Raw genomic sequence first — 27662 nt, 5'->3', positions numbered from 1 at the left:
CTAATTAAGGCGTGATGAAATGAGGGAAGTATACACATAGTACACATCATTTACTTGATGACACAAAAAAATCAACACATTCTCTCAGTTTGTGCATTCAGAATAAAACAATTTATTCATTACAAACATATAAAAATGACAAAAACAACCAGATGGCAAGATAGAAAATATTTTCCAGTTTGTACAAAACGTCCAAAACCATCATCAGAAATGCAAACTTGCTCCATATGAAGATTTTCATCATCATTATCAGTTATGTAAGTAAATATAGTACAAATGTTGACTCTTCCCAAAGTATAGCTACAAAGATATTATTTAAATCTGTTTGCCAGGTGATGTACAAAAACAACTTTTGTCATTTTCCAGTAAAAAAAAACCAACAGAACAAACGTAAGCTAATGGGCACACAATTTATAACAGATTCACAATTCAAATACAGAATTAGAAGTCGATGAAATATTCACAGTGTTGTCTTCACATCAGTGACGTGAATTGTAAACTTTGTTGCATATGATAACTCGCGTCAATAAATATCCAGAAAGCTTGTGTAGAAAAGGTACATTTTTAACAACTTTGAATCCTCTGATGAGTTTGATTCTAGCTTGTCAGCTCAAACCTCCCATGTTAAATCAACAACTGTAGAATACATATGAAATTCATAAAAATAAGGCAAAAATCATTTCCCCCTGTGTTTCTTATCAAGTTGCACTGTCTGTCATTTACAGAGTCAGTTTGTCTGATTCAGGTGGAGTAAAGTAGCATTTTCTCATGTGATGAAATGGATTGTGGAATATACAATATAACAGCAAGGTTCATTCACATTAAGGTACATATAAACATTTGTACAGATATCTTAACAAATACTGGGAGGCTATTTTAATTTGTTTTATAAAATCTCAACATGTGAACACTGTACCGACTGATGTGAATGATTTCAGGGAAAGTGGCAAATGATTGTTTGGAGTAATGAAGTTGATATCATGGACTGCTCTAAGATGCTGTTCTAAAGGACAAAATCAGAGTAACTTAATCATTTGATCTTGAAGTACTATTATTTGAGTACTCGGGTCATATTCAAAGGGAGAGGGTGGTGAAAATGCTTGGAGCACTGTTATACTGGGAACATTACAGATATTTCCACTAACAGATGTCATCTTGGACCTACATAATTGTCATAAGCATATTTTTATTATTAAAGGGAAGTTTTTGATGTAGTAGACATAAAGGTAAAATAAACCATGTTGCGTGCTGCTGCTTTCATAAAGCAGGTCGTTCTCAACTCTCAACTGTAAACTCATATTTGTCGAGGGTGAACGTGTCTTTCCTCAAAAGGGGCCCCAGTGTGTCTGATTGTCAAGGTTTTAACAAAAATCCCAAAACACAGTTGCACAAGCTTGTTATAAAAATAAATAATCCCTTCTCAGCTTCATTATCCAAAGCACAGTGGAACAAGAACAAGAAAAAGAATATATGTCATCTGATGACAACTGAGGAGGTGCAGCCTGTCATCTGTCGCTGTCCCTTAAAACCGGATCATTTTAGTGTGCTGTAACCGAGGATCCAAACTTTATACAACAAGCTCTTTTACATGACAAAACTCCAGTGGGGTGTGACACTGGCAAGGACCACAGTGCTGTCGTCTATTATTTGGTATCTGTTTTTGATAAACCTGTGAAAGAGAAAGATGGAAAACAGTGTTAGAGAATAGCCCTTAAACAAATAAAACATTTCAACTAAAAACTGAGCAGCATTTGTGTTTTCATAACCGTTTACATGCAAGCACAAATTCACTGCAGGTGGATGATAAGAGTAGCAGGCAAGAAAAGGAGGCGGAAGATGGCAGGCGAGCAGTGAGAGGCGGAAAAAAGGAAGGAAGGAGGTGATAGGGACAGGCAGAATAACGGACCGGGTCAAGCTGCTAGAGCAGTGCTGAGTGGCAGTCAGAGTCTGAATCACAGCCAGGCGTGAGGCAGGGCTCACGGGAACAGGTGGAATCCTGAGCGCGCCTGTACTCTTGGTACTCCAGACGGAGAGCGTTGAAACGCGCCTCACTTAGGGAGCGACTGAACTGGCAGCGAGGTGGGTTGGAAACTGGTGGGCTGACTGAGGGAGACGGGCCTGGGGAAGGCATCAGGGAGAGGTGATGCATGGATGGGCACATCATGGGACAAGCTCAAAATAAACATGGCACACGGGGCACAAGATGAGCACATGCAGCACACACACACACACACGTAATGTCAAGCATTACACTCACAATGACACATGCAACGTTAAAACATCACGACATGAGAATTTAAAAGAAAGAGACGTCACCTTTTTTTCGCTGGTCCTGGAGGCCGTCGGTTTGATCATATCTGAGCTCTCCCCTGCCTTTCCAAAAACCCGCTTGTGACTGATCAAACCTCATGGCCTCCAGGACCTCCGAGTCCACACAGGCATCAGCAGAGTCCCACTCATAACTCTCATCTACTGATGTGTTCCTTCTAATGAGATACACAAAACAAGAGGTCAGGTAACAGTATCAGCACAGTATCACAAACAAGAAACAAGAACTAAACCATTCATGTTATTTTGGCAACATAAATAAATTCCTCTGCCAAGAAGACACTCCAGTGTTGTTATTTTCCAGGTGTGGTGGTGTTTCACCTTTTCATTCTCCTCTCTGGTAGCTCCATCTCAGCTCTGTGCCGCTCACTCTCCTCTGTGGTTTCTGGGGAGCTGAGCAGTGTGGGAGTGATGGACAGGGACTGTCGGAAGAGACCGGTGCTACCCCTACCACTGCTTTGACTGGCATAACTGGCCCTCCCTCCCTCTCTGACTTCCCGGATCTCTGTCTCACCCCCTCTCCCCATCACCCTGTCTGGCTGTCTGTAACCCTCCCCCTCCCTCGGTGGGAAGGGGGTATAGTAGGGTGAGGGCCAGCTGATACCTCTGGGCAGGTAGGACCTCGGAGGGCCCCTCCTTGGGTCCATGGGTCTCATGTTTTCCACTCTGGATCCTGGCCAGTGCTGGTACTGGGGGACAGGAATGGAGGAGGGCATGGGAATATACTTATGCTGGGCAGACCTCAGGGTGTCCTGATAAGAGGGGGACCACCGGGAGGACTCGGGGAAAACGGTGGCTTGTCGTCGTGGATCACAGGGTTCCAAAACTGGGGAGATAGAGGTTTGTCTGGGAGGGTACATGGAAGGAGTGAGGTAGGAAGGACTAGCTAAAGGTCTTTGTGTGTGGTGAGGCCTCTCTAAGCTCCCCATGCTGGGGCGTCTGAACGGGACATACTCCCTCCAGGAGGGGCCTGGCCTGGGGAGGGAAGACGGAGTGCGACCCAAACTGTAGGACTTTACTCTGACATCTGGGTTTGGGAACTCGTCCCAGTAACATCTCTCGGAAACATATGCTCTCGGGCTTTCAAAGTGCTCCCACCTCTGTGAGCCAAGACTGATGGATTTCTTTAGGAAAGGACGAGGCGGTCCCATACCTGAAAGAGTCCTACAAGGGCCTATGCTTAAGGACTTCTTCAGAAATGGCACAGGGGCTTGACATATTCGTGATGCAATATTATTAGTCCTGCTGCCCTGAGAAGCTTGTCTTTGGGATTTCTCTGACTCACCATAATCTGCAAAACTTTGTGAATGTTTTGACACTATATCTGCCATGCCTTTAGCTGCACTAAACAAGGTGTGAGCCGACCTGGATCCAAATCTGGACTCAGGTCTGTCTGCGTTTTTATTCCTTATTTGTGTTTTCTCATCATAAAGCTGCTTGCTAGTTTTTTCTGGACCAGGCGATGATGGTCTCATCTCATCGGGAAATCTTACTCTGTGTGAAGAATCTCTAGCTTGTGCATTGAGGGAGTGTCTATAGCCTTGTTTTTTACTTGCGTCAAAGTTTGTCTCTGCAGCACCTAAAGAACGTGTTTGCTCAAAGCAAACCTCCTTTTGGTTTGAGTCCGCTACCCCCTCAACATGGACCTCCCAGTTTTTAGGAACTACATCAGGCTTAGCAATCAGAGATTTTCCTGGTTTTAAGTCTGAGCTCTGTCCAGCAGTGTCTGTAACTTCAGCTTTTTCCACAGGCTCATCCACGCTCATTTCGATGAAACCTGGAAGGCTCAGGTATTCAAGAATTGCACTTGTTTGCAGTGGGGACATTTTGGGGGATGGAGCTGCAGGCTTGGCCTTGAAGGACCCTGACATTCTGCGGACAGAAAACTGGGACTGGTCACTATCAACTTCTTCTACAAGAGTCAGTGTTGAAACAGGGCTGGGGCTATCAGAGAAAAGACATTTGTCACTCCTCCTGGAGCGCGCCCGGACGCCCTCTCTTTCTAATTCAGTGTAAAAACCTGAACATCGTTGGTCATCGTAGCCTTGAGTCTCCCTGCCTTTGACCTTTGCTGCAACTTCATGATAGGGTAAAGTAGAAAAACTTGAAGGACTGGGATCTCTTGTGGCTGTGTATGGTGGAGAAGAAGTGAAAGGTTGAGTTGGACTTTGAGGCCTCACGCTGTCAACTAAAGGACTTCTGGAAGCTGAATCCCAAGGCTGAGTGCCATAAGCGTATGAATTTCTTGACCTGAAAGCAACAACTCTGTCCTGATTATTTTCCCTCAAGCCTTCCTCAGTCATGGACTTCCTGCATATATCCAGCTCTCTCCTAGGAATCATTGACCTGGCTTTGTCAGGTGTGTCTAAACACAAAATAGGGGGGCTAGCCAAGCTGGCATCAGGAGAGAGCATGGGAAGGGAGGTGTTCTGGGTGACGGGAGATTTTGATGAATCTACAGCAAGAGAGTCTTCTGTGGTTTCTCTACGTGTGCAAGGATGCTTAGACCTGGGTGATGTGGTATCCCGGGGGCTTTGTACTGGAATTAGGCTAGTGACCGATGTAACAGGGCTAATGTCCCAGTGTATGCGAGAGGTAGGAAGCCGGTCCATTGGACTACTGGTGTTCCCAAAGTAGCACGCCCTCCGATAGTCAGACACCCGATTTGTGTGACCTGAGGGCCTATGTTTTTGTCTAATGATAACATCTTGTGGTTTCCATACAGGCTCTTCTTCTGATTTAGGCGAGCCCCTTTGAGGGCTTTCTGCCTTATTAGACTGACATTTCTCTTTCCTACGACTTCTCTGATTAGCTGTATAGCTCTCTAACTCCCTCTCCATTTCCTCCCTCTCCTTTGCGAGTTGGACACACTTGTTAATGCTGTCCCTCTCCAGCTCACTGTCAAGTTGTGAGACCAGAGTGCTGTTATTAGTCAGCTGACTCTCCATAGGCCGGTAGCCTTTCTCTCTATCCAGAAGCTTGGTTCTTCTGCCCAAACTAGGGAAAAGGTCTTCAGTGTGACCCGGCATGCGATACCTCCTCAGAGAATCACTGGGTTTTTTCTCGCTGTTGTCTGAATAGAAGCTGGCTCTTTCCAGTAGGGCCTCTGATCCCTGTTCGTCATCAGAGTAAAAGCAGCCGTGACGGGAGAAGTTTCTGGCCATGGCCCGTACTCTTCCAGGGGAGGAAGGAGGTCTGCTCAGCTCTGGGACGTCCACAGTGAGAGGAGAATCCTTCCTGTCATCCTTTTCTGAGCTCAAGTTGCTTAACTTTGGAGAGTCTCTGAACGATGTCCGGTTGCTTCCTGAGCAACTTGCCCCTCCATTACTTTGCAGGACATCCTTCTTCAAGATTTGCTTATTGGAGGGACTGGAACTCTCTGGCACTGCTTGGACAATAAAGCGTCCATCTGGGCCTCTGGAGATTGACTCCAAAGCAGTTGATGAGGGGTCCTGGGACCCAAGGTGACTCTCAAAGAGTGTGTAATGAGGTGGTGGAGATGAGTTGGAAAGGAGTTGTTTCCGCTGGTCTTGGTATTCCCCACGGCTGCCTTTATCAAAGGAGGAGCGGTCAGACTGTGAGGAGGGGTTGGGGAAGAAGGGAAGCGGTGGGCACAGCTTCAGCTTTAAGACACTGTCGGGGCTCCGAGGAGGTGAGCCGGGTCTGAGAAAGAAAAAAAAAAGAAAAAAGAATAATTTATAACAACATCACAGTACTACAGGTTCTAACTAAAATATTAAAATGGTGGTATATAAAAGTAAGGAGATTTTGAAAAACTTTTTGTGAAGTAAGGTCACTTGTTAAGTACAATTATGAAATTAGTTTGAAAGCAGAGTATAAAAGTCTAAATAATCCTGCTTGAGGTTATTTTTAGTGTTTCATCACCATAGCTATAGTTAAAATAAAACTAATAAGTAATCAATCCACTACATTGACTATTAAAATCAAAATACAAAAAGGACTGGTATGGACACTTACTCTGTAGTATGGCTCTTCTGGAAGGCAGATGGGAGGTCTAAGAAAAGTTGAAAGAACAAGTAGAAAAATTATCACACAGACAAATTTGTCTAATTATGACAAAGTGTATTTAACATAAACTGAGGAATCAACAACAGTACTTCCTGCACATGAACAGAATTTAAACATCAATTACATTTTCTAGATCTAAAACACTAAATCAATGATTGATCATTTGATTTAAATCAAATGCTTTACCTTGTCTTCTCTTTCTGCGCCGACGTTGTCTCCTGTTACTCATATAGCAAGCTGTCACCAAGGAGAGGACGATGGCCATGAACAGGAAGCACACTCCTCCTAACACACCAGCCAGCAGAGGCTCAGGGATGAACTCCAAGAAACTTGGGCGCAAGGGGTAAATCTCCATCCCTATAATCAGACCACAGAGCTTCATTTTTTAAATATCCTGTAATATAAATGTACTGGGACCTTAACTACATAAGCATATTATTATTATTAGTAGTAGTAGTAGTATTTTATACGAGGCCACTTACCCGTGGTGGATACATTAACAGAGTCACTCGGTTCACTGAGTATTTTATTGCTGCGGGACATCAGCCTCAGATCATAACTGGAGTCCTGAGAGAAAACATAACCTGGTTTGCTTGTGGTGAAAGTTGCATGCTCAAACATTTTCACCATAAATCATAACATCATTTTATATAACACAATTTTTGGGAGAACAGTTATTTAATCTACATGCAGCCACGTTATGAAAGCAAGAAAGATAGACACCACAATAATTGATCTCCAGAAAGTATGAATGCTAAGTAAGACATAAAGTTTACCCGTAGCAGTCCTTGTACCACTAGTTCACTCTGATTGGCACTGATGTTACTGCTGAGGATGACCCACTGGCCCTGATCCCGGCGGGCCTGCAGCACATAACCTGTCAGTGGAGAGGATGGAGCTTCAGGAGGTGACCACTGCAGGAAAATGCCTTGTCCAGTCCGGTTGGCTGACAGGAATACAGGAGGTTCCAGTGTTGGGAGAGTGGTGACGACCGTAGGTGTTTCTGTTGGCACAGCTGATGAAAAAAAAACGCGACCTTAACATAAACTCAAACTGATACAGCACGAAAAATACACATAGGAAACTCTGATACATGTTCACTAGCACCAACCTTGAGTTCGCACAGTAACGATTTCACTGAAAGGTCCAGAGCCTAGCTTATTCTGAGGTAGGACACTGAACTGATAACCGGTGCCAGCAAGTAGCCCCGTAATCAATAGATAGTTTTTGGATGTGGGCACAGGCAAAGAAGCCCATTCATGTTTCCCTCTGGATGCCTGCTTGACCCTGGAGAAAAAACAAAGCCATCCAAAATAAAGATAGCAAAATAAAACAGTAAATGCGTCTGCTTGTTGAGAAGTGAGAAAAGTGTTGAAAGTGATTGATGTTACTGACCACACAGTGAACTTTTGGGTGTATCCACCATCAAAGCCGGGAACCCAAGATACATTGGCCTGATTCATCTCTGTGGTGACAGATACTGAAGACACAACATGAGGACTGGTGCCTGAGAAACATAGACGCACATCTGTAAGTCTGGCATGTTGACAACACATGTAAATACAGGTTAAGTGTCCATCAGGCCTGTTACCATATTTGTGAGGTAGGCCACTCACCCAGCACCATGACCACAGTGCCTGCACTGACGGTAGCTACTCGATTAGTGGCTAAGCACTCCCAGCCCCCATGGTGGTCTTTACTCAGTGGCTGCAGCAGGAGGGAGCCATTAGCCAACACAGTATATGGGGAGCGAGGAGTAGGGCCAATCTGTGAGGGAAGACAAACAGACAGATCCAGTTTAAATAAGGCATGAATTAGGCATGTTTATGCTGCTCCTATTTGTTTTGGATAATCTATACCTTGCTCCATGTTATGTTCGGAGTGGGGTCTGCAATGGCTTCACAGGGGATGATCAACTCTCTGCCCACCTCCTGGAGGTACTCAGGCCGGGGAAACACTTTGAAAGATGGGGGGTCCTGGAAGAGGGAGAAAGTCTTTGTCACATCTACCCATGTATAACTGGACACACTCAAAGAAAAAAGGTTTTCTCTGTCACTAAAGGTGGAGTCAAGAGGAGTACCTGCAGAATGACTTGCGTGGGTTCAGACTGGCCCATAGTGCCGTAACTGTTATATGCAGTGCAGGTGTACATGCCAACAGCATTGTCATTGGCTGTTGCTATAAAAACTGAGCCTTCGGAGTTCACCATCCAACCTGGGAGCTGGACGGGTTAAGAAAGGAAAATTATATACAGTAATTCATAAGGTAATTGCTTCCTTTGCATGAGACATGATGTTTCTACGTCACATAACTTACGTTGTCAAGATTTAAATTGTTCCCATCTTTGGTCCAGTTGACATATAGCACAGGGGGATCAGCCTGGACAGGGCAGACAATGACCCCCTCCATGCCAGCTGGCAGGTATGTTTCTCTGGGCATTCGGCCTATACGAGCAGGGTCTAAATAAGAGAATAATAATTATTTAAGAATTATCTGGAAAAATGGATGGATACATGTAACTAAACAAGTGCTGCCTTTCGAGGGAGATTAAACCCTTACGTTTCACTTTCAGATGTGCAGAAGCTGAGGGCGGGGTCAGTATCCCATTAGTTGGGACACAGGTGTAATTGCCAGCATCTTCTGGGATTAGATTAGGGATAAGAAGTGTTCCATCCACCAAAACCTTCACACGTGACTTCAGAGACCTAAAACCAAAAGATACAAAATATGAATTCTAGAGGTAATTAAAGGTATTTTTCAACCTGGATCCTATTTCCCATCAACTTTTTATGAAATCTTGTGAGGACTGAGTTGTTTTTGAAATCAGCTAAATATTAAGCCATACAAGTTGGAGTTGAGTTGGAGAGAAGAGTGTTGGAAAGAGTTTTGGAGTACAGAGCGCCTCGCTTAATTTTATCTAAAAATGGCAAAATATTTAGGTGATCTTGACAACAAGTCTTATAAGATTTTAGAACAAGATTTCTCCTTGAGCAAGACTTGGTTAGATACAACAACAGACCAGATCAAGTGAAAGGTAAAAAAGCCCTTTTTATTTCTCTGTATGGTCCTTTAACGTTGTCAGACACTTACAATAACAAGCTGAGTCAGTCAGTGTAAAACAAAACAAGCACTTTTAGTGGACGTACATTGACGGGGTTCTATTGTCCTGTCTGATTACATTACAACCTGTTTCATACCCTCGCTCAGAATTGGACCAACTTCAGAAACCCCATGAGTCACTTGTACACAGGGTCCAGGTTGGAAAATACCAACATCTCCCTTTAAATTGACAATACCACAAAAAACACTACGTTGTAGTGGGAATAAAGGATTTTTAGGTTATTTATCTGAACAATTAACTTGCTTTTCTAAGGTTTATCACGTGCTCATGACTACATTACATAATAGTCTTATAAATAATCTAATTAAATTTGATTGTATTAGCAGCCTGCTTTGGACAAACACCTGTATGCCTGAGCTTTATCTAAATACTGATCTCAGTACTACATATTAGCTGTGTTTCACATTTGACAGAAAATATATATATTATATATTTTGGGTTCATGGGTACTTTGGACTCACTCAATGTGGTAAACATTCTGTCCCTGTTTCATCCATTCATAGGTGAGGTTGGAAGGGTAAGCATCAGCCTGGCACTGCAGAACTGCATCCTGTGACATGTTAAGAGTGGTGTCCTCTGGCGAGATGATGATGAGTGGGGGACCTTTTTGGCAAAATGGAAGAAAACATAAGACACACTGATGTAAATATTATGCCTTTGTGTAGTGATCCAGAGATCAGGATGAGCAAAGTGTTGAATGTTGGTCTTAAATCATTGCTATAGCAGGAGATGGACTGTAGGTGGCAGTATACACTGTGTAACCATGTCAAGCTGTTCAGCAAAATCATAAAGGCTTTCTGAATTTACTCTTTGTCCCAGGAAAACATATGTGGTAGATGTTACTTTCAAATACCTCTGTCTTGCTACCTGCACATCTCAGCACATGCTTAACATGAGACAAGCAGAAATTCTGTCTCCCCCAAATGACTGACAGCTCAACACTGACCTTTGACCTGCAGCTGTGTATAGTGGGTCAGGTTCCCCTCTGTGTTGGACACGTGACATTTGTAGACTCCTGAAATATTTCTCGTGATGGAGGCCAAAGACAGGCTACCATTGAGCACCTAAACTTGGCCAAAGGTAAAGATGAAGAGGATCAAAGGGGGAGAAAAAAGGTGGATGGAGATCATGAGCCTGTCACAGAGAGGACAACAAAAGCAATCTGCTGCAAAGAAATATCAAAGCTACAACTCCTACATAAAATGCTAATTTTAAAATATTTAATTAAAATTCTGCAAATGCCATCTGTTTATCCTCCTCACTTTTATTTTTTCATGTTTCTCAATCGGGTTCTCATCTTTATGCCAGACGACAGTTGGCCGAGGGTTGCCATGGGCTCCACAGCTGAGCGTCAGCGAGTCTCCGAGCAAAACCTCCACAAAAGTTGGTGGGGTCTTGATAAACACAGGTGGAGCTAGAACAAAGACAGCACAGATGACATAGTTACTTCTGTGTGTACATTCAAATGAAAGAGGACTAACTTGACTGTGAACCCTTGTTGTAGAAAGCAAAGTGGATGAAACTACTTAATGGGACAGGTCACCCACAGTAACTAAGAGCCTAGATCGTTTTGGGGTGCTTAAGGCTTGGAGCTACGACCTGTATTTAACCCCTGTACGGTGGAGCTTTAAGAATTGGTTTGATGCCATTAAAATGTAAAATAAATGTGTAAGCCTCAGAAAACTCTACGTTTTCATTACCATGTCAGCATGTTTGGAAAGATTCATAGTGTGGCATCTTTGTGGCACCACAAATGTAAATAAATGCAGCATAATAACTGGGACAAGCAACAACTGGAAATTTGCGCATTTCTCTAAACCTGTCTGAACTTTTTGTGTCTGCCTCAGAGAGAGCAGAATATGGGCAAACACTGCCAGGGTTTGTGTTTTGTTTCCACTGAGACCACCCAGGCTAAAAATATATGCACTCATTGAATTGGAAAGAGCTTTGGTTAAAATATGTCATCATGTTCTGTGTACAAGGCTCTGTGTAAAGTCTGGTTCTGAAACAACCTATCATATTCTTAGGTAACGGGTATTCAAATGAAATACAATACACGCACTGATGTAATGCTATTATATAAAGATGGGTGTCCAGTGTACACCTGCATCCTGATAATCTTTTCATTCACACTCTTAATAACTTCTAACCCCACTGTGGCATCACTGATGTGTGGGATTAAAAATATTCAGATTTTCAGGCATTTAAAATGTATCTTTAGCCCACACAAGCAGCACATGCACTGTCCTGTTCCTGTTATTTTTTGAACATCTCTTATGTTGACATCACCTCACAGCAGGCACGGCACAGACAAAGACAAGATGTGATCACCGTGTGCACAGAATGTCACACTGAAGCTCCTCATACATTGCAATGACACTCAGGAAATTCGGTGTGCCAGGGCCTTTCAAGCCCCATGCTGTGGCTGTTCTAAACAAAGACAGTGCCAGTGATGAGCAACGAAAGGAGCAGCTCCTCAGTCTCCCAAAACCCTGCAGTGCTGCACCTGTGATGGAGAGGAACGTCCATGTGCCGTTTTGAAAGTTGTCGGTTTTGCTATCCAGGAGCAGAATGCGGCATTCGAACCAGCCCTCGTCCTCCAGGGTCAGCCCTTCCACCAGCAGAGAGGCACCCTGGGTCAAAGTTACTCGGCCTGTAGGAGGAAGGGTGAGAGACAGAGAGAGAGGGACAGAGAGAGAGGGAGAGAGAGAGAGAGAGAGGGAGAGAGGGAGAGAGAGAGAGGGTCAGCACACACACAACCAGACAGGCAGAGTCAGCACATGCAGAAAGAGGGCTTACCATGCAGAGGACACAGGCATCCAGAGTCACAAAGGCCACAGTCAAAGTCGTAGACTTAATGCTAGCAGACAAAACCATCCACAGCGTGAACATTGACTGTGGCTCTATTGTTTGTAGCAAGTATCCACACACATGCTTAAGATTTTGTGAAAATCAGAGTGGTGACAGACAAAATATGGAGTACAGAAGATGAGAAGTCAGTGGTCAAAGAGTTGGAGTGCAAACACATGAATCACTCCTGTGATGATTGTAATGATGTGCAAAATTACAGATGAAGATAGTGTCCTGTCATTTAGGGTTTGGGTGGTGGAGTGGAGAGCTAGGAAGAGCATGACAGAAATACTTGAAGGCAGCTTCATTAAATTGCCAAGAAGAAAAAAAGTCAGTGTGTTTTCTGTCTTCATTTTTGTAGTTTCCTGCTTACAATGGACTTTTACAACAAGCATGAAATGAGTTACCTGTTCTTGTTTATCAATGAGGGACATCTAGCAGAGATAAACACTGTGTAGTGGCTAACTAAAACTTGTGAATGTGTATCCTCAAACACACAGACGGATCTGTGCATGTCTACGCATGCATGCACGCACGCACGCACTCACTCACTCACTCACACACACACACCTCCCTGTCACACACACCCGTATCCCTCTCCCTCTGCTCTTCTCTGTACTTCTTACAACTCCTTGTCAGGCTTTGAAAGTTGATCTGTTGGTTGCCTGGTGACTGCAGCCTGGTTTTCAGAGTACTGGAGTTACCCTTCCCCACCGCCCCACCTCCCCTCCCTTTTATTCTGTCTCTCAATGAACTCCCCCCCGCCCCCCCTTCAATCTCAGGGCTTTAAACACAGGATGGTGCATGCAGGAGGGAAACACACACGTTGCTCATACCAGGCCCAAGCAAAAGCAGTTTGAAAGTAAACAGGGAAAATGCGGGGATGTTTGCAGCATCTCATCATTCCTGTTTCCTGCTAACAAGTTGCTTAGATAACACAGGTTATATATTCATCCCTCTGTGCAAAGAATTGAAAAAAAAATTCAGCATTACCAATAGAAAAAAAGTATGCCTTTTCTTCATTTAATCTTTCGATTGAGCATCAAACGTCATCCCCTCCCCATTAGAGATATTGTATATAAGAGGAAAGAAGCAACAACCTTGAAGCAACAGTATCAGAAGAAACACAATATCCCAGCTATTCACATAGCTTTCCCTCCAGACAGCAGTGTCTGGAGCAGAGTCTGAAAGGTATGAAATTCATTTAACTCAATACGTGGCCTTAAAACAGGGTGAAACACACACTGAGAGTAAAGACAGGCAACAATGGCTAACAATTAACCCTGCATTCCTGACTGGGGCTGTTGCTATGCTTAATGATTGACTGACCTCCTAAAGACAGAGCAGCGTTTGATGGGCGGCGCTCACTTAAAGGCTCCATAAAATGAAGGCCTCTGATTTCAGGTTAGCATCTTTCAAACAACTGGGCAGGGCTCAGAGAGAGAGGAAATGTGTGAGCAGATGATAACAGGTGTGGGTATAACTTTAGGCAGTTTCCGCCTTATCTCTCCGTGAGGGATCCTCCCTGAGCTGCTCATTTCCTATGCAACCTTTTTCCAATCGGACATGGAATTAACTGCACCCTGCCGGCTAAGAGGAAAAACACTTCCACGTGCGAAATCACACAAACCCTCTTTAACGTACAGCTAATCCTCATGTGGCTAAATATTATGGGATACTTACAGATCACTGTGGCTAAAGCGCCTGTTGTGCCTTTTGGTAATACGTATAAAACTCGGCCTATGGAAATCCTGCTCACTGATCATGTGCACTGGTTTCAGAAGCACGTGGGTGTGTATACATGTTGATTTTCAAAATTTGGTGTGCACCCTGCCCCCTGGGTCTCCACAGGGGAATTCTGGTTTCCCTGTCGAACACTTAACCCTTTCCCATAGCCTCCCTCTTGTCCATCACTACAAAGAGAGCCCCCCTACTCCCCATTCTCTCAGGTTACCATAGTGATGTGACCAAGGAAAGCCCGGGCTGTAGGTTTAGATTTGAATTCAGTTGCTGTAGAAACATGGCAGGGCCAAACAGGGGCAGGGGAGGGTCAATCGTGCAGGGGGGTGGGTTTCTACTGCCAGATATTTGAAAAATTACAAGTTGGGGGAAAAACATTTTGTTTAGATCTAAAAAACAGTTTTGTGTCACATCCAGCAGCACATGGGACGAGAGTGGGAAGTGAATGAGAGGCAGAAAAAGGGAGGACTTTGTTTTCCTTTCAGCCTGTTGACAGATAAAAGGCTGACAATGAGTGACAAATGTTGCTTTATTTAAATTTGAATGTTACATCCCTGGACTTGAACTGAAAGCTGAAAAGGCACTCGGCAGGTGTTCTGCACTAAGAACGATGACAAAGAAGTCGATTGTCTCTCTGATGGCTTGATGCACAAAAATAATGCAAATAATTAAACACAAGAATTTAAAAATGATCAACCATATCAGTAAAACAAAACCTCTCCGTTTTTAAATCAAAGTGGATTTGAACCAGAGGTTATAGAGAGGTTACTCAAATGTGTACATCGATAATCCACTGACAACCAATGAAGGGTTGACCTTTTTGACCAGAGTGCTCAGTTGCTCCCCAGCAGACGCATTTATCACTCCCCCTGGTTCTACATTTCCCTGACGTCCACGAGTCCTCCTCCAGAGAACAAACATTATTAGACTCTGCAGTGGAGAACACTGAAAATGGCTGAAACAATAAGCTGCTGCTCCTCTCCCGTGCCCATCCTCCTCCACCTCCTTTTCCTTACTGTTTTACCTCCGGCAGCTATCACATGACAGCTCCAGTCTACCTTAAAATGAGACCTTGTTCCAACAGGTCAAGCTGCAGTGCAGCCAAGGGTAGAAAATGGCAATGCTAATCCACTAGTACTATGTGAACCTCTACAATGCACCCTCTTCATATGATCGAAAGTCAGGTTCTCACCCAGTGGGTGGCAGATTGTCTCACGGTTTCTGATCTCCTTTTTTTTTTGTTTACACCAGATTTATTAGGCTTTTTCTACAAGTGAAACCACTGCAAATGCAAATGAACTGAGGGCAGTGTACGCCACATATATATTACTTACATAATTCCCACTTTTGGGTAGTAGTATTGTAGTATTGTTACATTGTATTTTCTTTAGTTTGGTGGCATAAAAATCTCTAGTACAGGCTTTTCTTCTCCCAAAGGAATTGAATCAGCATTTCTGTAGTGGGGATTCCCGCTGGTACTTACTGGCATAGTAATACATGGGTTATTGTTATTGTAAATTACATATAATACAATAGAGGGGGTGACTATGGAGGAAGACAGATTATTTTGTTTGGAGAAGCATCAGCACTGCTTTTCTTTGTCCATCCGTATGTGCATAAGAGAGCCGGGCAGAGGTGCATTGTGGGATGTGTTTTGATTTGAATACAATCATAAGTCTGGGACCGGCCCCCTGCCTCTGACAGCTCACCCCTCCCACTCCCCCAAATTTCTCTCTTCAATCCTCCTGTCTCCCTAATCAGTTTAACCCTCTTATGAATAGCTCTTTGTCGTGAGATAGATTACAGTTAACTCTGTCCCTCTAGCTCTGTCCAGCTCTGTTAACCCCTGCACCAGCAAGCACACAGAGTTCACGTGCCAAATTTACCACGACTCAACTTACCACGGGCATTATCCCTCTTATATGATCAAAGAGCAAAGTATTAATTTCAATATTCTTAAATTGCAATGTTACGGCCAGTTTTTGCAGGGTTTTGAACTGTTTTCCGGCGCTGAACTTGAGCTTTGTTTTCTGGCCAGGAGGTGATAATGTTGGAGTTAATAATTTCTAGTTGCTTTAGTTACTCAGTTGGAATGATCTTTAGTAAAATAATTAGTGCCTCCAATAATCCTCATCATTTATTGTTCAACAAGTTGAACAAAGGCAAACTTAACCTAACATGTAGTAATCTTACAGTAGTAGATTACTAAGCAAGACCCTTGGACTACAGGATTTAACTTGAATGCTTACTCACAGCACAGCTCACAGTCTGATCTCATGCTCTTCATTTGAGTGTGGGCAGTGGCACACCTCAGGCATGAGGTAACAGGGCCTTTGTATTGGCCTGCTGTTCTAAGCCTGTGAACACCAAATTCCCAGGTTGCTGCCATCTATTCTTCTTTCATTGTGTCATTGTTTGAGGCCCATCACCCTGGTCAAGTTGTAGCAGAAAAACAGGTTGCTGATGGATGAAGGTGATCAGTTTCACATTTTACTGGGCTATTTTCTGCTTTAGAAGTTGTCAAACAGAGTCATGTTTACAAAAGCTTAGTTGCTCAATATTAAATTCCACTCAGGTTACAGAGTTCACAGTGTGTGTGTGTGTGTGCGTCGGTATGTTAGTTGTGTGTGTACACAACTTATACATGTGTGTAGTAAATGCAGACCTCAACTTCTCAGTGTTCAGAGGTCACACTGAGAGCGTGATGGAGGCCTGCTGAGATCTAGGGGTTTGCCCATTGTCGTCTGGGGCTCAGGTCGGACTCCCCTGCTCACAGTCTCTACTGATTTTCTTCAGCACACAGGAGTCATTTGATCTAGTCCTGCGAGAATAAACTGGCCTGACACAACAGGACTTGAACATATTTTCTCAACAAATACAACTCAAACAGACTATAATAGTATGTCAGTCAGAGTTCATCTTGATTCCTCTTTGTTGTCAGTGCTGGGTGTCAAACAAAGAGGAGAAGAGATGAGGGGCACTAATATCTCTCCTAATTCACATGAGAAACCTAGACAGGCTGGTGTCTAACAGGGTCGACAGAAGGACACTGTTGTATAGTCGAGACACTCCTCAAATACAGAGTGCAATCTCAAATACACCTGATATCATATCAAATAATACTGTTAAATGGAAGACTGAAATAGTCACATTAGATATTGCTCGCTGTGACTCTTTCATCTCAGTTTCTATAAATGGTGAATAGCATCAGTGAGCTTGATACAAAGCAGCAGAACAAGGACAGACAGCATTTGTGAATGCTTTTATGTTTTATTTTAGGACCCTTTTACACCTACCTCATTTGGTCTAGACCTTTAGACTTTTCAGTTTGATCCAAAACAAAATTAGAGGTGTCAAACATCTCCCAAACCATGATCCAAACCAAACAGCCAAGCCTTGGTATAACATAAAGAGGTGATCTCGGTCTGGATCGAACTGAAGCATGGTTTTGTTCGTTTCCAGTATGAACATTTTTTTTTGTATGGTTCAGACTTTTGGACCAATTACACAAAGATTGCCAGGAAGAGACCAAGACTGAAATATGGTCTGACGATGTTGTAAAAAAAACACAGACACTTTCCAGGTATTTTTGGAAAGCATAAGAAAGAAAGAAGATGGGTGAGCAATGCCACCTGAAGATAAAGAAACTGTAGCAGCAGTATACAAAGGTACGCAGTGCCATTAGAAAATCAATCAATGAGAAGGACAAATTTCCTGCCTGGATAGCATTCTGGGCATTTGTCCAACAACCTCACCCATTAAGTTGGTGGAGTCTTACCCAGTTTTAACTTCTAGTACCATTGATAATGGTGGCACTCGGCACAGTTAACTGGAAGTAATGCCATAATATTATTATTATAATGGCAAAAAAATGTATCTGTTCATTCACCCCTCCCCTCAAATAAATTCAAACGGTGACTGAAGGCTACTCACTGAATTGACAATACGTCAACGTTCTTAATACGCTCACATAATTATGATGTGAAACCAAAACCATCCGGATCAAATGTATATAATGTAACAAAACATGAACCTTGATTCGGAGTTTCAGGTGGTATTTGCGATGCAATGAAACACATAGATTTAATATAACACAATCAAGTCTAATGCCTTACTTAACATTACTGGAAGCAGTCATTATGCTATAAATTCAACAAGCTCTGTCTGACAGTACAGGTCTCTGCAATACCCATAATTCATTTTCTTGAAACACTTTCTTGATCTTAAACCTTATAAAGGAAATCCTCCCAGCTCTCTTTTTCGTGATCTCAGACAAGCCAAGACAAAGATCAGGAAACTATCGCCTACTTGCTTCTTGTGGTTAAATCTGAAATCCCCCAACATTTTTAATTTGGGGGTAGAATACATTAGACCTACAGCGCTGACACGCTTCACATGCTACCATCTGCCTCAAGTGGGAGGGGAGATATGAGGATCTGAGGCAGACAGGGTTTACACCAGACAAGTACACACAAGGGTGGGATAAGGCAAAATATTGGGACATCCTAAACAGGGCTCCAGTGCTCATAGTTAAAACTCTGCAGTGCTGTTTACTTCATTACGGCTTCTTGTGCATCAGATGACTGCCCCTAAACAATGACATGGTTAACGGCCTACAGAAGGGTTAACATGCCAAACACATATAGCCCAATTGCCTGGTCGAGGGAGTGTGTTTGTGGCTCTGCTGCAGTTGACATTCAGTGTGGCTCGTCAGTGATTAATCCATTCCATAGAGGCGAGGCGTTGATAATACTTCTGGAGAGGCTTTTATTCTTGGTTGGGGCTCTGTAGAATAAGTTCTAATAGGACAGTAGTGAAGAAGGCTTTTAAGTGAGGGTCCCTGTACACTTCAGTGACCTATTTGGGACAGTATGGGATTTTGGGTGTCCTAGTAGTCCTGTTGGTTTTTGCAAAGCAAGGGGAGCTTGTGATACCCCTCTTTGTCTTTTGTTCTCTGGTAGACAATGACAGGATTATAGGGCTCCAGCAAGAAAACTCCCATTATTCCCTATGCTTCATCCTTCCTCCTTCTAGCACAACAATCTCCCCTTACTGGGTCACCCCTCAGCATACTAATAAAACACTGTCATCAGACCACCAAGCCCCCACCTACACTCTTAATCCCCCCATGTACCGCGTTACTGGTACCCCCCTATTCTTGCTCAGCTACCCCACCCCCCTTTTAACTGCCTCCATTAAAACACATCCATTCTCGCCCTTCCCCTTCTCCCTGCACTATTGCTACAGATGGGAAACCCACAGACTGAACACCGGCAGTAATTACAGGGATTGTGTTTTGGTTGGATTACCTATTTGGGGTATTGTTTCATCCAAACTTCCTCTACCCAAGTCTTCATAAATACAGTTGTTACCCCCTTATGCTTGCCTCTGCCCACACAGGGCACATGTTCGTCATATAAAAGAGAAAAGTTACCACTACCTCTCCCCTTACCAAAATCTGATGGACTATTATTAAAGATGTCTGTCAAATTGGTGGTCAGTCTTTTAACTCAAAAATAATATGTTATGATGGCAGCTTTTCTTTGTCCAACTGAGAAGGCTTTTCAATGCTGACATTAGGGTCTGTGTAAAGATTCAACCAAAGCTTATGAAGTCTTATAGGTCTGTTCAAGTGACTGAAGATCCAGTCAGCTAACACATTATAATAGATAAAAGTTTTTGTTCTTTTTCTTTTAATGGAGTGTGTGATTGAACACTTAGTAACTCTTACCCTTGTAGTTTGGATGAACACGAGGAGCATACACTCCAAATTTGATGAGGACGGGAACGTTGTAACCGAGGCGCACCCACTCTACCACATGTAGAGGGAAGAGGTTTGGGGTGGTGGCTTCTTTAGATGTAGGCGTGAGATTACAGCTGAGCTCTGCAGAGCTCCCCTCCCGGGCACGAACCAGTGATGCCACGCTTTGAGACACACCTGTAAAGACAGGAGCATATTACCAGTATAAAGCACATGTAATCCTGGACATTTTGCTGATAACACAGAAGGCAATAAACAGTAAAACACATAAATCAGAAGATCTATAAGGGTCTGAGAAATATGAGCCTTTTAAAGAGAGTTATAGCTGCCAGAGAGACCGGATTAACCTCTCTGGAATTTTTTTGGTCATTCATTCCAATGAAAATTGTTTGCTATGCTGAGAGCAGTTTATAAAATGTCAGCAGCAATATCTTTGGAGGGAGACTGACCACACAGGCAACAAAAAGTCAAGACAGAAAGGTTGAAAAAGAAGACTTAACTCATGCATAAATGCTTATGTTGTACTAGAGCTCAGATCAGCCTATGACTATGACTTCCTCCCAGTGTTCACAGTTAAAAACTGGGCTATCAAAGGGCATGTAAAACAATCATACGCCATTTGGTGACAAGATCGTATAGCTGCAAAGCCTACAAACATACTGCAATCCCATTAGTGACACCTGGAGAGGTCTCTCCTCTCTATCTCCTTTCCCTTGCTGCCATGTGCTCACGTGGGTGTGTGTGTATCTGGTTGCCAGTGTTTGTTCTTCTACTCATCTGGCCTGGTGATTACTTTAATCTCAGAAGAGGGGCAGGGGGTGGTAATGTTGATACACTGATAGAGAGCAGCAGGCCTGTCTGTGCTCTCTCCAGCCGACCTCCCACTACCCCCTGGGGTCTACACATGGTCTGCGGACCAGCACAATCAATCTCAAACCCCCCCCCCATCACAAACACATGCACGCACACAGAGAAGCGTGCCTTGGGTTGGGGGTAGCATAAATCCCAGATTGATCTAAATCTACACCCAGAGATATTATTTAAGTTGGATTTTGGCCTCATTCTCTGTCGTCCACTCATGTCAGTGCTGTAACCCCTCCTCTTTACTTTCTCCAATACAAGGCAATGGGAGCTGTGCCAGATTCATCATGGTGTCAGTCAAACTGTATGTAGGCAGCTACATGGCAACATATGGCAACTGCTTAGCTATGTTTACAATAACAGGGGACATAGGTATTGCTGATGTTGGTAAACAATAAACCTTTGTGACACAATGCAAACAAATGGCAGGCAGGGAAACCAACTGATTATTTTACCAACTGTAAAAGGCCAATTAAATATTCAGTATATTACAATAAGTAAATGCATATGCATGACTTTCCTTTTCTGTGTCACTTACCTTTCTTTATTGGCCAAAAGTGCTAATAAGTTTTCCATTGCAGTTATATTAGCTTTTACACGTTTCCAGCAATTGTTTGACTGAATTCAGTCTAAATCAATTTTGACTCATGACCAGCAACCTATAAACAGTGCATAACTAACTAAAGTCACACTCTTGTCAAGCTCTGAATACACTTTGCAAAACCTTCCTAAAAGGTTGCTAAAAACAGTAATAATGTTACACAAAAAGTGTGAAAGTGATTTAAAATAATTCCTCAATGACAAACAGTGACATACTGTACTGCAACATAAGTGGCATGATAAAGTCTATGCACATGTTAAGCACAAATGTTATGTTTACAGAATAGGATTTAGCATCTAAGGGTTTCTTTATAAATGTTCTTGGTAAAAGCCTGACCAAACACACAATTCATTAGATGACAGTTCCAGCTGGATGACTCTTGAAATGTCTCAGGTTTGAAAAAAGTGTATGATGATTTGCAAAATGCTCTAAAGGTTCAACAAAGACATATGAATATTATGGAAATGTATGCAATGTATCCATATTTGCATTAGCATACTTACTTAGTAGACAGATGGCTACAGCAATGGTGACAGCCTGAAGCCACTGTCTCTCCAGTCCCATGGCCGTCCGTCACCCTTTACACATCTCCCAACCTGAAGGAAAAGATCACACATTCCATTTATGCGGTCACTGCTGCATAAGGACATCTGTCACATTCCCACTCAGACAAATGTAATCGTAGTTAACATCAACTCATAATCCAAGAAGTACACCACATACCAGATGCTTCTTGGTTAAAACATTACTGTACTCTTTAAAAACACTTAATCTTCTGAAAAATTGGATGTCTGGGCTGTGGTTGGATTAAGACAAATAAGACATTCCAACAAGTGCTGCAAACAGACAGTAGGACATGAGACTGCTTAGAGTATGCATTGTGTTTGCATGCATACGCTACTGTGAGTGTCTTTGTCCACAGAGAAGACATGTACAGGGCTTCAAGGTATGTACAGATTAACCTGATGCTTGTGATTGGTCCAGCTCATCCAGGAGGTCTCGTCTAACTCTAAATAGGCCAACAGCAGTTGACAGGTGGCATGAGCATTATTGAAAAGGTGTGTCTTCCTGACTCCAGATGTTATTTTATTACCAGCGCTTAAAAAAAATAACTTAATTGCCATAAATAGATTTAGAAAAGGAAATTCAAATACACTAAAGTCAAGACTGCTTCAAATAACAGTATATGTCAAGCAGCCGACGGCCACAGGTGCTGCTCACCTGACTATTAAATGCATGCACAAACAACACATACAAGCCCACCACCAAGATCCATTCATTTTCATCTCCAAATCGCCTCACAAACAAGACTTGCAAAAAAAATTGTTAGCCTACTATAGCACGCAAACAGCTGCAGCAATTCGAGAAGCACTCAACCTTAAATTGGATTGGAGGCACAAGTTTAAGTTGTTGCCCTTCAAACATAATGAAAGACCTCCCACTCTCCCCTTGAGTCACTTCATTCAGTACCCCTAATACCAGCTTATTACTTTAAGTTCATTTAAGTAAGATATAAGAAGGAGGCTATTCTTAGACAGCAAGTAGGTGTTGGATATTAGCTGCTGATATAACACACAGAAGAACAGTAGAAGCACAGTATAACTGAATCATGCACTGGACAAATTTAGACTCCTAGCAGCAAAGTTTGCGCTTGAGTAAACAAATAGCCCAAAATAGAAGAGCAAAAGGATGCATTTATCTCCTTGCACTTGACTCACACAGGGACTATTGCTGTTTGGGCTGTCCATGAAGCATTGAAATAACTTTCCTTCTGCACCTTTTTCAAACAAGTAGAAATACACAAAGCCAAGATTACATAAGCACTACGGAGGAGAGGGACAAAATTAAAAAGGCAGATAAAGAGGGCAGAGTTGTAAGGTGTATGAAATATTCCAGGTTGGGAGTTTTTAAATGACAAAATAAACTCATCTCACTGCTGTGTATGTAAATAGTGAAGGATTACTACCCCTGAGCAAACATTATTCGCCCAGTGGGGGTTTCGGAATAAAAAGGCCTCTCATAATGGATTAAAAAAATATCTTTTCAGCCAAATAATCTGTGTCATTTCCAGAAGTCAAATAAAGGTGGGAGTGAACGTACATCACTGCATCATCTTGGGTGCAGTCTTCACAGTCATCCATCAGAACATAACAAAACTTGTCTGCCTGCTCTGCCTCAACAGCAAAATATATGATTGGTTTGTGGGAACACTAAGACAAGGCTAGGCCCATAAACATATTACAGAGGAAGCCTGGAGGAGGCTTTGTCTGCAGGTGCAGGTGTAGGTGGAAAACAACCAGGTTATTTCCTCAGGCAGCAGAGAAAACCAAGGAGTCATTTAATGAATGTGTACAGAGAGGCCATTAAAAGAGCCCAAATGTTTAAGACATAAGGATAAGCTGGCAGTAACTTTTGTCATCTACCTAACTGAACTGTGGAAATAGCACTTGCAGACCTGTAAGCAATAATAATTTTGATCTCTTAATTAACTTAGAAAGAAAAACTAACTAACTAACTGTGGTGTGGATTACAGCTCCTGTTTAACAGTGAGGCTGCACCAAGCATACCTGTGTATGTGAAAGGGGGTTAACTCGTTCAGACTAATCTCCTCACAAGGGTATCTGAGGGAAAGTGGATTTAATTAACAACTGTTTACAAGTTGCACTCAACTATACTGAAAGACAATGATACTCCTGGGTACATCAGAATATCCTCTCACCTAAACTGGAATCATGTAAATGGGCCATTCTCTGTGAAATAAAGATTGAAGTTTTTTGACACTGTGAAATTACTTTGATAACAAAAAATATGATGACAACAGCGGAAAAAAAACAACAACACACAGTTAGTATACCTGCTGAACACCTGCCTCGCCACAAGACGTTTAGCTCCATGACATGAGTGCAGGCCGAGTTAACGTTCCAATGTTACACTGGATTTCATTGACACAAATTGCTTTGGATCTAGTCATGACTTAGCCTTCTGGATGGTACATTTGTAACAGCCAGAATAATCCTGCCCTGCTGCTCCGAGTGTTAATAGTGTAATCGAATTAGAAATCAAATTGGCGAGACAAATCAAGGACATGCTGTCATCTGGCTGTGCAGTGATCAATCACTGGTAAATCAAGTCACAGAACACTTGAGATTAATGTGCTTCTATGATTCAAAGAATGCTTGTGGAGATAACAAGGCAATTTTATGAAGGGCTAAAGCCACAGCCAGCAAAGGGCAACTTGGATCCTGATTCACTTAAATAAATGTGGTACAACATCACTATGATATAGGCTTGTTTTCTCACATGAGCAGATCACTTTATCAAAAAATAAATAAATAAATAAAACTCATCCAAATCTCATCCTTCACCCTTCAGTCTAAATCTAAGACACTCTCCAGAGAATTCAAATTTCATTAAATATGGATGGATAGATTTTTTTTGTATTGAATTAAGTAAGAAGCTGATTCCAAGCTGTCAGTTTCAACAGCTGGTGAGCCTGATTTCTCCATATGCATCTCCTCTGCATCACACCAGAAGAAACCAATCAGCTGGCATTGCTGAATAATGCAAAAGTTAAGGTGGACTTGGTGATAGGTTACTCTTTGAAGGAGTTAACAGGAGAAATGCAATAGTCTTTTCAATTTGTGTTCTACACCTGATAAGTGACAATTTAGTTGTCTATCTCTCATTTCAATCTTGTATCTTTTCTCACATGGCGAGAGTAAGCTTTTGACTTAACGTGTCAGTGTGCATGTGTGTGTTATCTTCAGTACCTCAGAAGAGCCATCAGTGATGTTAGTGACAGATACAGGCCTGATAAGCAGTGGCATTACTCTCTTAGTAATCCTTGTTAATCCTCACAGACTGTAGCTTCAGTGTAAACCAGCCTGTAGAAGGAACTACGAGTGTCATTGGAGCAGAAACTTTCACAGGTGCATTGGAGAAGATCATACAGAGGCAGACATATCTTGCAACCAACCATAACTATGACAACAAGGCAGCCTGTACAGTACATGTAAACCACAGTCACTAACACAGGAAAGGGTTGTAAAAACATCAATCCAACCTTGACTGGTTGGACCAGCCTACACAACAGAGTAATCAATTAATAGATTTCTCCCTGGCACTGCAACCTAATTTAGTTTATGTATTGATGTTTACTTTAACAAAAGGAAATGAGCTTGGCACACAGTGGGCACGGGCATAAAGCCCCAGTCTCGTGAGGGGGAAAGCCTACTGTACACAGTATGGATTAACATAGTAATTGCTAGTAACCTAACACATGGTGCCACAGACTAAAAAAAAAAAAAACTGACTAATGTGTTTAACTCATTCATGTCAAGGTTACCTGTACTATAATTTTGCAATCACTAAAAAACTGCTATGAACTGACATAAATAAATCATCTATATGCTTCACACAAGAGAGGGTTTATATATTTTTCCACCTGGATGACTTCGTATAGCTCAGGGGTGTCAGGGGAGTGGAGAGTGACTTATGCCTAATAAAAGCATAGCAGCTAACATGCTTCTTTTAACTTCTTAGCCCTTGTCCTTCCCTGCCCCGGACCCTCAGGAACAGGTCAGTCCTATAAAGCTACTTTCAAGATGCAATGCTGAAGGGTAAGAAGGTCAAAGGTAACATATTCAACAGCTGAGGTCCAGTCTTAAAGCACAGCACTGGGTTTTTTGTTTTTTTTTTAAACCTGGGGGTGACTAAGAGATATTATCTAAGATTTATTATTATATTATGTATTTTAGCTAAAAATATTCAGTGATGTAGTTCTCATGCCTTCACTTAGGGACAGCTGTTACTCTCCAGAAGTGAATGGCTCTTCTTTCAGACAGGCCAGCAACTAATGAGACATAAAACATACAAAGGTGACCATTTGTGGCAGACTGCATAGCCCTTAAACTTTATTAGGTGCTTTAATCTCCTTGAGCTTTGTTTACCAACTTCAATTAGGCACTTTTTCGCTTTTTTTCTGTATGTTGGCACTAGCATACATTCCCTGTAGAGTACTACACACTACGTAGTAATTTGTAGTAAGTACTTTCAGCTCATGAATAATTTGTTTCTCAATGCAATCAATTTCCTTCAGCATGATAATCAGCCTGCAGGGCACAGTTGGCCACATAGTATTTTGAATGCTTCTTGAATATTCTTGAATAATGCTTGAAATACAGCAAGAGTAATCTCAAAAAAATGACTTGTAATTTTGTGTTTGCTCAAGACCAGACTGGACATATATAGGACAAGTATATTTTGTTAAAGGCGACTAAAACCTGTAAAAAAAAAAAAGTGTCCCTATAGAGTCTTAAAAGGGGATAACAGGCATCTGAAGTGATGTGTGTCTCTGTGCACAACATTTCTCACTCATCAATACCCATAAGCTAAGCAAAAACAAAGAAAAGACACACTAGAGCAGGGAGTATACTGTATATCATGTAAAAAGCACAACAATCCTGAGGGAAAAAAGCTTAAATTAGGCTTTGTCCAGCACACTGCACCATGTGGAGATAAACCGGTCCATTAAAAAAAGGGGAAAAAAAGAAACACCAAGCCACAAGCCATTAATTTCTGCACCCCTACAGCGAATTGTGATGCTCAATCCCTGCGCCACCATCCAGACCTCCTGTAAAACAAACAGGTGCATCTTTTGTCTGTCTCAGTCATTTTGACACAAACAGCAAAGGGGAAGCTCTTAATAAAAAACATTTTTAAAAACACTATTTTGACTGACTATTGTTCTCACTATCTTAACCCAGGGGACAGATTTCACTATGGGGTCATAACTGTGCCTTAAACCTATTTACTGTGGTATTAGAAAAAAAAAAAAAAAAAAACACTCATTGCGAGATTACAAGTGGCGCATGTGATAGGCTGCAGAAAACATAAACAAAGGCGCTATAACGCAATGCATCATAGTATTACAGCAGTATATACACAGGGAAATGAAACTAATATCAAAAGTATTCCTTAAAGCTTCCCTAAATGAATATTATAATGACAACACAGAAAAGAAAAGACAAGAGCACTGTACTGCTGAAGACACAAGACACACTATAAGTGGTTAGAAGAATACTATAAAGATGTAATAAAGAGTTCTGTCCAGCCAGAAAATAACAATATGTGCTTTATGTGTAACAGACTATAGATAAACTATAATCAGATGCTTTCTAAGGTGGGTTTATAGAGCCTATAAAGGATGCTTTAGCTGTGAATGTACAGCTCCTTACCTTGCTTGAGGCACTTTTTTCACTTGAAGCGTCAGGTACAATCTTTCAATCCATTGATGCTCTTCTTTTAGACTCGTCTCGCAGATTAAATTCAACCGTTTATTTCCTCCTCTTCAGGGAGAAATAATATTAAGG

The 27662-nt window shown here is 42.2% G+C and overlaps 1 protein-coding gene across 3 annotated transcripts; it reads right to left on the bottom strand.

Moving 5' to 3' along the window:
* Positions 1–170: 170 nt before the first annotated feature.
* Positions 171–27662, bottom strand: igsf9b (immunoglobulin superfamily, member 9b). 3 transcript variants are annotated; one of them, XM_053325706.1, is made up of 22 exons: positions 27528–27662; positions 21795–21887; positions 19800–20006; positions 11985–12131; positions 10741–10892; positions 10425–10542; positions 9940–10081; positions 8917–9062; positions 8674–8816; positions 8438–8578; positions 8217–8333; positions 7974–8124; positions 7753–7864; positions 7469–7644; positions 7134–7372; positions 6840–6924; positions 6544–6714; positions 6307–6343; positions 2650–5991; positions 2317–2486; positions 1907–2118; positions 171–1669 (listed from the first exon to the last, which is right to left on the bottom strand). In XM_053325706.1, exons 2-21 carry the CDS (start codon positions 21853–21855, stop codon positions 1919–1921), a joined length of 6057 nt encoding a protein of 2018 aa, XP_053181681.1. In that variant the 5' UTR covers positions 21856–21887; positions 27528–27662; the 3' UTR covers positions 171–1669; positions 1907–1918. The 3 variants fall into 3 exon arrangements, with proteins under 3 accessions (XP_053181681.1, XP_053181680.1, XP_053181682.1); XM_053325705.1 differs by having other exon boundaries at positions 7469–7864; XM_053325707.1 differs by lacking the exons at positions 19800–20006; positions 21795–21887; positions 27528–27662 and adding an exon at positions 16322–16447 and having other exon boundaries at positions 7469–7864.

Source organism: Scomber japonicus, chromosome 9, assembly GCF_027409825.1.
Source record: "Scomber japonicus isolate fScoJap1 chromosome 9, fScoJap1.pri, whole genome shotgun sequence".
NCBI classification, from domain to species: domain Eukaryota; kingdom Metazoa; phylum Chordata; class Actinopteri; order Scombriformes; family Scombridae; genus Scomber; species Scomber japonicus.
Note: the sequence above shows the minus strand (reverse complement) of the source record. Positions and strands in the feature narration are given on the sequence as shown.

Bases quoted from the DNA above. Each gene is read 5' to 3' on its own strand.
- igsf9b (XM_053325705.1), bottom strand. From the start codon at position 21,855: ATGGGACTGGAGAGACAGTGGCTTCAGGCTGTCACCATTGCTGTAGCC. The intron at 20,007-21,794 runs GTAAGTATGCTA...CTGTCTTTACAG, and splicing joins TGTAGCCATCTGTCTACTAA to GTGTGTCTCAAAGCGTGGCA. The intron at 6,715-6,839 runs GTAAGTGGCCTC...GTCTGATTATAG, and splicing joins TGTTAATGTATCCACCACGG to GGATGGAGATTTACCCCTTG.